Source organism: Pelodiscus sinensis, chromosome 10 (genome assembly GCF_052426305.1).
Source record: "Pelodiscus sinensis isolate ZL-2025 chromosome 10, ASM5242630v1, whole genome shotgun sequence".
Lineage (NCBI taxonomy): Eukaryota > Metazoa > Chordata > Testudines > Trionychidae > Pelodiscus > Pelodiscus sinensis.
This window is the reverse complement of record NC_143061.1, coordinates 17804183-17815520: the sequence shown is the minus strand read 5'-3', so window position 1 is coordinate 17815520 and position 11338 is coordinate 17804183. Positions and strand designations below refer to the sequence as shown.

At 45.7% G+C, this 11338-nt stretch overlaps 1 protein-coding gene across 1 annotated transcript; it reads right to left on the bottom strand.

Annotated features, from left to right (window-relative positions):
• Positions 1-248: 248 nt before the first annotated feature.
• On the bottom strand, positions 249-6473 carry ACTRT3 (actin related protein T3). Its single transcript, XM_006131719.4, has 2 exons — positions 6220-6473; positions 249-1337 (listed from the first exon to the last, which is right to left on the bottom strand). The coding sequence occupies exons 1-2, from the start codon at positions 6420-6422 to the stop codon at positions 419-421; spliced, it is 1122 nt and encodes a 373-aa protein (XP_006131781.2). The 5' UTR covers positions 6423-6473; the 3' UTR covers positions 249-418.
• Positions 6474-11338: the final 4865 nt, after the last annotated feature.

The following is an 11338-nucleotide window of genomic DNA, read 5'->3' as shown; positions in this document are numbered from 1 at the left end:
ACTAGGTTCCACTAGAAAAATAATCTACCAAATATGCATAATAACATTGCGATGGCTTGTGTCCTGCTCAACATTACATGTTAGTAAATTAAATATCTATTAGAAAGTGTGGGGCTATTACACTTATACATACATATAAGTATAAGCGATGTTGTAGAATCATCAAGTTCATCTACTTCACTTGTTTTCTGCAATGCCCTTGTGTAAAGAATTCTCACCTGAAATCCAGAACATTTTACACATATTCATAAAGTCATATCTAGAGCAAGCACATGCTGACTCATGATTTTTATTAACCTTTCACAAGAGAAATACTACATAGGCATAGGCTTCCTGGAGTTTTGGAGTTACTATAATTTTGAGGTTCTTTTCTTTCTCACAACACTTTCAATTCAATCCTTTTCAGAACAGCTGAATTTCAGAAGCATTTTCTATGCACTATGTTAGGCCCAACTTCTCTGTACTCTGCCATGGTAATCCACATTTGCTGGAAAGCAGACAGGGAGCAGAGGATGGAGCCTCCCATCCAAACAGAGAGCTTCCTGTCAGGAGGAGCTATGATCTTCACCTCAGTGTCATTGGGGACCATGCGGACAAGCTCCTTGGTCAAACGCTCAGTCATGCCAGGGAAGAGGCTGGAACCACCAGATAGGATTATATTGGAGAAGAAACTGGTCCTCAGGTCAATATCACATTTCATGACGGTGTTGAAGCAAAGCTTGTCAATCCCTGAGGCCTCCATGCCAATGTTAGATGGGCGGAAAAGGGTCTCAGGGCAGCGGAACCTTTGATTATGGACTTTAATAACCTGCCCATCAGGCATCTTGTATGTTTTCTCTACTTCACTTGGTTTCTTAGCCAATTCCTCCTCTGGATTCAGACACACGTAACACAGGTTCTCCTTTATGTCTCGTACAATCTCCCTTTCAGCTGTGCTGACCAGGGAAATACCACTCTCTCTGAGTATTCTCATCAGATAGTCTGTGAGGTCACGGCCAGCCAAGTCAAGCCGGAGAACTGCATGGGGCAAGCAATAGCCCTCAAAGATAGGTACTGTGTGGGTAACACCATCCCCAGAGTCCATCACACAGCCTGTGGTAAGGCCTGAAGCATACAGTGCCAGTACAGCCTGGATAGCCACATAAAGGGCTGGTACATCAAAGCGCTCAAAGAGAAGTTTTGTCATATGCTCTCGATTGACCAGTGGGTTGAGCGGTGCCTCAGTGAGCAGTGCTGGCCGCTCGCTTGCCCTCATCTTCAGGTCTTGTTCATAGACATTCTTCCACACAGCCTCCATGTCTGCCCAGCTTGTGACAATCCCATGCTCCACTGGGTATCTACGTGAGGTTCAGACAAAAGAAAAGGCAGTCACCCGCACCATGTCCACAGCCCCAGCATTCACCATTTACCAGGTTCACCTTGTCAGGTGCTTCAAGAATAATATTTCATAAAATTCACTATATGTAAAACTCGGTGCTTGGAAAAATAAAATGAATAATATCCTTGGCTTAGGAAAATTGATTATTGCCTCCTGCAATCAAGAGAAATCCTGCAAAAATGTATCATCAGTATTGGGAGCCCTCACATAACACAGGTTCTGGCAGGCTACGTCTACACTGGCCCCTTTTCCGGAAGGGGCATGTTAATTTCAGCGATCGCAATAGGGAAATCCGCGGGGGATTTAAATATCCCCCGCGGCATTTAAATAAAAATGTCCGCCGCTTTTTTCCGGCTTTTAGAAAAGCCGGAAAAGAGCGTCTACACTGGCCCCGATCCTCCGGAAAAAGCGCCCTTTTCCGGAGGATCTTATTCCTACTTCAAAGGGCGCTTTTTCCGGAGGATCGGGGCCAGTGTAGACGCTCTTTTCCGGCTTTTCTAAAAGCCGGAAAAAAGCGGCGGACATTTTTATTTAAATGCCGCGGGGGATATTTAAATCCCCCGCGGATTTCCCTATTGCGATCGCTGAAATTAACATGCCCCTTCCGGAAAAGGGGCCAGTGTAGATGTAGCCGCAGTGTTTTAAGCACCATGTTGATAGGGTTGCCAGGTGTCCAGGATTGGCCCAGACAGTCCAGTATTTGTGGCCTCTGTCCAGTAAAAAAACCCCAGAAAATATCAGACATAGAAAATGTCCAGTATTTTCTGTTTTTCTCAGACAGAAGGCCACTTGGAACATTCTTTCCCTGCTGTGTCTGGTGGGGGCGGGAGGAGTGGGGAGCATGGGGATTTAAAGGTGCAGCAATTCTTTTTTTGCGGGGGGGGGGGGTTTGCTCAACCAATTTTTTTTCCACCATGTTAGGTATTTTTTGTGAAAGTATCTGGCAACCCTACATGTTGATTAATTCTGATCTGAACAGGGCTAGATAACTCGGTGTTTAAGATGTTACTGGGAGCAGTGGTCTATGATAATTCTCTCAACACTGTTAATGCCAGGGGAGCTGAGCTACCACTAGCAGTGATAGGCAGAAACTGAAGACTAGATTCTCCATTGGCCAATGGCCTGCACCCTTGTGCAATCATTTACAGCAGAACATAGTGAATTCATAGTGGTGCAAAATGCTATAATTCTGATTTATTAGAATTTTACACCTATTATGCATTCCTGTTGAATTGCACTGTTAGCTGAAAGGAGGCAGTTTTTGTTGTTTGAGGCTGGCTATCTGGAGACACAAGAAGGGCTGGTCTATGCACAAATTTGCCTCATAATAAGATTATGCTCTGGATGGAGCCTTGTTTTGGGTTGAGTTAAAAACTCATTGAGATTGATGTGTGAACACACCCTTCACTTATGATAGTGGTAAGAAACATTTAAGAGGCCACACCTAAAACAAGGTTTAACAGTCTGCCTAGAAACTAGCACCAGGTATGGGAAGGGTTCAACTGGGCATTGTAACAAGGTGTTTTGTTTGTAGTTATGTGAAAGAACAAACAGACCGGCTACGTCTACACTGGCATGATTTTCCGGAAATGCTTTTAATGGAAAAGTTTTCTGTTAAAAGCATTTTCGGAAAAGCGCGTCTAGATTGGCAGGATGCTTATCCGGAAAAGCACTTTTTCTGGAAAAGCGTCCGTGGCCAATCTAGACACGCTTTTCTGCAAAAAAGCCCTGATCGTCATTTTCGCCAGCGGGGCTTTTTTGCGGAAAACACTACTGTGCTGTCTATACTGGCCCTTTTCTGGAACAGTTTTCTGGAAAAAGACTTTTGCCCGAACGGGAGCAGCATAGTTTTTCCGGAAAAGCACTGATGATTTTACATTAGATCGTCAGTGCTTTTCCGGAAATACAAGTGGCCAGTGTAGATAGCTGGCAAGTTTTTCCGGAAAAGCGGCTGATTTTCCAGAATAACTTGCCAGTGTAGACACAGCCACCATGTTTACGTAACATGACTATGGCAGCATAACCCTGTTCCTCAGTCTACTCTACAGCAATGTGAGGTTTTAATTTCCATCTTTTGTTATTCCTTGTAAAGTGTTTGTGTAAGGAAGAGTATGCACAGAGAATTGCATGGAAATAACAAAAGTTATTCATTAAAACCTGTTTAATTATATAAGCACAAGTTTCTGCATAAACCACAGCAGAGAGAGCCTAGTCTTCACATTGAGATTTTCTTTGCAGTCATAAAGTGCTTGTCTTTAAATTCCAATCCTTTAAAAATTGTGGGTTTGTCTACACTAGAATTTGTAAGCCTGTTTTAACTTGAGAGAATTGGTTGTTTGTGGTTTACCCTGGGGAAAGTCCTAAAAAATGAAGTGTAAACCAGGGGTAGGGAACCTAAGGCTATGTCTATACTGCAGAGAAAAGTTGGCAAAAGATACACAAATTAGGGGGGAGGGATAGCTCAGTAGTTTGCACACTGACCTCCTTAAACCCACAGTTATGAGTTCAATCCTTGAGGGAGGCATTTAGTGATCTGGGATAAATCTGTTAGCAACAGTATTTGGTCCTGCTGTAAAGTCAGGTGACTGGACTCAATGACCAGTTCCTTCCAGTTCTATGAGATAGATGTATTTTTTTCCCAAAAGAGGCTTCTTCAAAATTTGGCCCATCTACACGGGGCCAAATTTTGAAAAAAAACCTCCTCTTTCGGAACATCCCTTATTCCTCTCACGAGAGGAATACAACGATGCCGAAATAATATGTCCGCTTTTTCAGAAATTGTTCTGAAAAAGCGGACGCATTCCTTGGACGCAGCAGAGCTTTTCCGGAGGTGTCCTAGAAAAGCTCTGCTGTCTAGACCAATGTTTCTCAACTAGGGTTGCCAGGTGTTCAGTATTGACCCGGACACCTAAAATGTCTGGTATTTTCTGATTTTTTTTCCCAGCCAGGAGGTGAAAATACCGAACACCTGGCAACCCTAGCACCCGGGGCCAGCTCCTGACCCCAACACCCCCAGCCCCCCACCCTTGAACTCCATGCTTACCTGGTTCCTCAGGGAAGCTAAGTTCTGGCTTGAACAAAAATACAAAATGGCCACTGGCAAAAAGCCTAAAGACCAAGGGGAAGCAATGCCTTCCCTGGGTCTTAGTGTTCAACCACGCTCCTGTTCCTATCCCTATTTTAACTTTGCACTCACTTGAAAGGGGCCATGCTCTTTTAATGCTGTTTTATTAATAATTTTTTTTTTTTGCTCAACAATTTTGGTCTTCCCCCCTTTTTTTCCCCCCCGGTGTTTTTTTTAGGGGGGGGAAGAGGAGGGTGTTTGGTATATTGGGTTCAACCATCTGGCAACCCTATTCTCAACTTGTAGACGAGTACCCTTAGGAATACTCGAGAGAAGTCTTGGGGGGTATGTCAACACAACTGAAATTTGGAGAAAACTGAATTTTTGTTTTAAGTTTTACAGTGCTTTATTATTTTTGTACTTTTTACACCCAAAAATTTCATTGCCCACCTGGCAATGATTAAGTTGTTTAAACAAATGTGTTGCAATGATAGAAAAAGAAATTGAGTGTCTGGAAACTGTAGGTACTGGGGGTACTTATAATTTTTTAAAGGGGTACTTTATAAAAAAGAGGTTGAGAAACACTGGTCTAGACATAGCCTAAGGCCCGGGGGCCAGATGTGACCACTGTCTTGCCTGGATCCAGCCCCCAAGGCTCAGGGCCTCCCCACACAGCACTGCGGAGCCCATGCTGGTGCTCCAGCCTCCCCCCTCCTGCCACCTTCCTGTGGGGCTGGAGCACACAAAATCTACTAGCCTGGGCCGCTCTAGGCTCTGGTGTATGTTGGGGGAATGTGGAGAGTGTCTTTTTCCATCTCAGTGCAGCCCCAGACTGATTTTTCTGTGGGTCAGAGGCCCCCAACCTAAAAAAGGTTCCCATCCCTGGCATAAACACTTGTGTCAGGAAAAAAATGTCTGGAGTATCTAGTTTAGCATCTAGATTCACATTTGCTAATTTGATCTAATTGGTAAGATAGTCTTCATGAACATTGAGAGTCTATTAATTTGTCTTTCCTTTTTCTATGTCTCCTTTTTTACTCTTCAGTATGTCCAATTTTTCAGTCTCTTCTTTCTTTTCATTCTAATTTTTCTGCTTTTAGTGTTTCCTTTTTCCAGATCACTGACTATGTCTTCTCCTAATCCAGAGTTTTTCTGATTCCCTCCTCTTATTCCTCTCCCTGCTGTACTATTCCCTACACAACCTATTTGTAGGTGCATTGCCAATCAATAGCTTTATCTCCATCAGAGACATGCACCATTACATTTTACAGTAGTCCTTGTGAACTGTTGTAAATAATACAAATGTGCAGTGTGTCCACAACCTAGTCATCTTGGCTACTATAAAACTGTTCAGCATGTCATATCACGCCTTCCAATCATTGTACTTCTACTGTAAAATGGGTGCAATATTTTATAGTTCCCAGTATGGGTCCCCAAAGTAGTGTTTTGTAGGAGAAGTGCTATACCATTTAAAAGAAAACTATATAAATCAGTGTACCTTTATGGAAGCTTCTCTTTAAAAAAATGAAACCCCTGAAAATGGCATGAATACTTTCTTAAACACAAAATCTCTGATGTATAAAAATAATAGCAGCTTCAGTAATTGAGCATAGGAATACATCTTCTTTCCTACCTGGTATCCACTGAAGAGGACCCCTCACTTGGCCTGCTCCTTACCCACTTTCCACATCCCCCCTCTCTAGACCAAGTGAAGAGAACCCTCTTCTTGGCTTACTCTCCTCATTTACCAGGTCTAGACCCCACCACTCTCCGATACCTGATGGAGAGGATCCCCCGCTTGGCCTGTGCCTCATCCCCAATGTAGAGGTCCTTCTGGCCTGCCCCCAGCATCACAGACTTGGCTTTAGGCCGGCCTGTTATGTTGGTGTAGATGCAACGTGGTTCATTGTCCCCAGCTATGCCTGCCTTGATTAGACCGGAACCATTGTCTATAACCACAGCAGGCAACAGGTCTTCCATCCCAGGAGGTGGTTTCCACCTGCCACTTCCCACGCTGGCCACAGGGGAGTGAGGGGTGGGACTCAGCAGCTTCCCCTTCATGTGATGATTCCCTCCTATTGTGACAGAGGCCTATACTGGGATGTGGCCCTGGTTGCTAAGACACCTCTTCAGACCTTATCAAGCAAAGAAAAATGCAGTCTGTTCACTACCTGCATGCAAAACTCCTTTTGACTATAAGAATATCTGGTTTGGAGTTCCAGGACTTAACTTGCTATCAGTCACTGTAGTACTGTAGCTGAGTGCCTGTTTCCACATGAAAACAGAGCAATAAGGCATCCCTAGGGCCCCCTCCTTTTTAGAAAAAAAAATGTGATTGGTGTTGGGATTTTGGTTTTACAATTTTATTAATATACTTTTAAAATAATTTGAATAATCTGCTACGGAGGCCCAGAATGTGACAGTGGGCCCTGGAAATTGATGGTGTCGATTCAGGTATTTGGACTTTTCCCTCTGAGGCAGGCTGGCATCATCACCTAAGCTTTGTCCTAGACAGTGGCGAGGAATCTCTCCTTATTCTGTTGCTTGAAAGGGAGCCTAGACAGATCTACAGAAAGCTGAGTTATTTCCCTATATTCCCACCACACAAGTCTCAGTAGATCCTTGTTTCCTAAGGCATGTGGTAGCAGCTTAATTTAGTATGGGATATGAGATCTTGATGATTTGAGGTCAACAAAGAGTCCAAGACACTTTTTGTGGGAGTCTAGCTGTTAACCAAGGTGTCCGCTACAGATTCCAGCTCAGGCAATTAAGTTCTGCAGTTTAGGCTCCCAGTATAATTTTAACTGGGTACAGTGTTCTTTACTTTTTCTAAACTGGGTGCTGGTGTTAAGCAGTGGATAAATTTCATCCAAAAGATGGCTGCATTTCTGAGGTGAATGAAGTGATTCCTATATATTTCTGGCACTTAGTGGCATATATCACAATATAGCAGGGGTAGGGAACCTTTTTTGGGTTCGGGGCGGGGGGGGAGAATCACTGACCCCTAGGCAAGTAGGTTTTGTGTGCTCTAGCCTCACAGTGAGATAGCAGGTGGGCTAGAGTGACAGTTCAGGCTCTCCGATACTGGGAGGAGGGAACCCTGAGCCTGGGGGTATGTCTACACTACCCTCCTAGTTCGAACTAGGGAGGGTAATGTAGGCATACCGCACTTGCAAATGAAGCCCGGGATTTGAATTTCCCGGGCTTCATTTGCATAAGCGGGGAGCCGCCATTTTTAAAACCCCGCTGGTTCGAACCCCGTGCAGCGCGGCTACACGGGGCTCGAACTAGGTAGTTCGGACTAGCCTTCCTATTCCGAACTACCGGTACACCTCGTTCCACGAAGCCTAGTCCGAACTACCTAGTTCGAGCCCCGTGTAGCCGCGCTGCACGGGGTTCGAACCAGCGGGGTTTTAAAAATGGCGGCTCCCCGCTTATGCAAATGAAGCCCGGGAAATTCAAATCCCGGGCTTCATTTGCAAGTGCGGTATGCCTACATTACCCCGCTAGTTCGAACTAGCGGGGTAGTGTAGACATACCCTCAGGGACTAAATCCAGAAAAGCCAGGGGTCGCAGGTTCCCCACCCCTCTGTTAGAGGATGTGCAGTTGTTGTATGAGCTCCTGATGTTGTGGCTTATGTGGTTAGGTCCCGTGTTGGTGTCGCTTGTATAGATATGTAGACAGAGTTGGCAAAGGGATTTGTTGCAGGGGTAGGTTCCTGGGTGAGTGTATCTGAGGTGTGATGTGTGGCTATTGGAAAGGATTTACCTCAGGTTGGGGGGCTATCTGTAAGCAGAGGCAGCTCTAGACTAGCTGCCAGCAACTGGTGCCCTAGGCAAACCATGCAAACAGTACCCTCTCCTCCAAACCTCTCAATGATATTGCACCACCCTTTGGCGCCCCATTTAACTTAGTGCCATAGGCGACCGCCTAGTTTGCCTATATGGACGGGCCGCCCCTATCTGTAGGTGAGAGCTGGCCTCTCTCCCAAGGCCTGTGAGAGCAAGGGGTCATATTCCAGGATAGGTTGTAGATTGTACAAGCAACACTGTCACAGAAATTCACCACATAAGCCACAACATCGGGGCTCATACAAATGCACATCCTTCAATGTGATATATGCCAGAAATGCCTCTCTGCCATGTATATTGGCTAAACTGGACATTCTCTATGACAAAGGATAAGTGGACACAAATCAGTCATCAGAAATGGTAACACGCATAAACTTAGAGAGGAACATTTTAACCTGCCTGGTTACTGAATCATGGATTTAAAAATAGCTATTCTTCTACAAATGAATCTCACTCACCAATTACAGAGAGCATCTGCAGAACTGGAATTCATCCACAGATTTGAAATCCTTATCCTGGACTTGAATAAAGACATTAACTGGTTGGTGCATTACAAAACCAATTTATCCTGCCTTTAATTTCCATATCAAAAGACACGTCCCACCCACTTAATTAGCCTTATTAACAGGTTCATTAATAGGGTCCTACAACTGACAGGTATGTGTAGCTGGGTGCTTACCATGGTGTCCACATTGTGCGGTTTCATCTACACCAGTGGTCTCCAACCTTTTTACACCCAAGATCACTTTTTAAATGACAGAACAAGCCAAGATCTACCGCCCCGCCCCTTCCTTGAAGCTCCACCCTCTCTATTCTCCTCCTGTCCATCACTTGCTATCCCCAACCCTTATACCGCTACTTTTTTTCCCAATTCTTCTGTAGGAAGAGGTTTTTCCAACATTTGGCCTGTCTAGACTGGACCAAATGTCAGAAAACCCCCTTTTTTGGAAGCCCCTTTATTCCTCGTGGAAAGAGGAATATGGGGTGACCGAAAGATCATATTTGCTCTTCCACTAAAAGAAGTGGAAGAACAAATGCATCCCTGGATACAGAAGTGTTTTTCTGGGATATCTCCGGAATCCTGGAAAACTCCTGGGCTACGTCTACACTGGCCCCTTTTCCGGAAGGGGCATGTAAATTTCAGCAGTCGTCGTAGGGAAATCCGCGGGGGATTTAAATATCCCCCGCGGCATTTAAATAAAAATGTCCGCCGCTTTTTTCCGGCTTTTAAAAAAGCCGGAAAAGAGCGTCTACACTGGCCCCGATCCTCCGGAAAAAGTGCCCTTTTCCGGAGGGTCTTATTCCTACTTCAAAGACCCTCAAAGATTCCTTCAAAGTAGGAATAAGACCCTCCGGAAAAGGGCGCTTTTTCCGGAGGATCGGGGCCAGTGTAGACGCTCTTTTCCGGCTTTTTTAAAAGCCGGAAAAAAGCGGCGGACATTTTTATTTAAATGCCGCGGGGGATATTTAAATCCCCCGCGGATTTCCCTACGACGACTGCTGAAATTTACATGCCCCTTCCGGAAAAGGGGCCAGTGTAGACGTAGCCCTGCAGTCTAGCCGTAACCTCGCTGGGTTGAGACAGGATGTGTAGACTCTCGGGTGGGAATGAGGGATTTGGGTGTGGGAAGGGGTGAGCGGTGCAAGCTCTGGGAGGAAATCTGGATGCAGGAGAAGGTGGATAAGGCAACGCTGGCTCAGAGAGGGGGCGCCAGGCCAGGCAGTGTTGGGGTCAGATGTAGGGTTAGCATACTAAGCAAGCCACAGACTTCTGGATGTGAGGGTTCAGGAATTTGGGTTGGGGTATGTGAGGGGCTCAGGGCAGGGGGTTCCAATGTATTACAGGCTCAGATGTACGGTCTGGGGTAAAGGGGAGTGCAGGAGTGTTATGATGCTGTGGCTAGATCAATTTGGGGTTTGTTGGCCAGGCCTCATTTTTAAATAAAATACTATGTCAAACAAAAAGTTTCTGTATTGTCTTTATTTCTGAGAAGGGCAGGGAACCTGTTTTGAGTCAGGGGTCACTGACCCAAGAAAAGTCAGTTGGGGCCACACAAGTGAGATGCAAAAAAACCTCCTCCAACCTCCTCCCCCCAAGCTTCAATAATGTGGCCCCAACTGTGTTGGTGGGAACAGGGGACATAGTACTGGGGAAAGGTGCTAGTGGGTGCTTCGGCAGGGGACAGGGTGCCAGTGGGGACAGAGTGCTGCAGCTCGGGGCAGGGAAGAGGGAACAGGGTGTGGGAGGGCAGAGGCCAGGGTTCTGCAGCATGAGACAGAGTGCCAGTGGGGACAGGTTTCTGCAGCTGGGGACAGGGTGCCAGTGGGGACAGAGTTCTGTGGCTTGGGACAGGGGAGTGGGAACAGAGTTCTGGGAGTGGGGACGGAAATGGGGACAGAGTTCTGTATTCATTCATTGATTCATAGACTTTAAGGTCAGAAGGGACCATTATGATCATCTAGTCTGACCCCCTGCACAGTGCAGGCCACAGAATCTCAACCACCCCTCTTAGAATAATCCTCTCACCTATATCAAAGATATTGAAGCATTCAAATACTTTGAAGAACCCAACATGCAGAGAGTCCTTCAGCTGTGATCTGTGCCCAATGCTACAGAGGAAGGCGAAAAACCTCCAGGGCCTCTGCCAATCTACCCTGGAGGAAAATTCCTTCCCGACCCCAAATATGGTGATCAGCTAAACCCTGAGCATGTGGGCAAGACTCACCAGCCAGACATCCAGAAAGTTCCCTATAGCAACTCCTATCATCCCTCCATTGACCTATTTCCAACTGATAATGAATGGTCAATTAGTTACCAAGATCATGTTATTTCATCCAACCATCCCCTTATCATAGAATCATAGAACTGGAAGAGACCCCAGAAGGTCGTCAAGTTCAGCCCCCCGCTCTAGGCAGGACCAATCCCATCTAAATCAACCCGGCCAGGGCTTTGTCAAGCCGAGACTTAAATACCTCTAGGGATGGAGACTCCACTACTTCCCTAGGTAACCCATTCCAATGCTTCACTACCCTTCTAGTAAAAT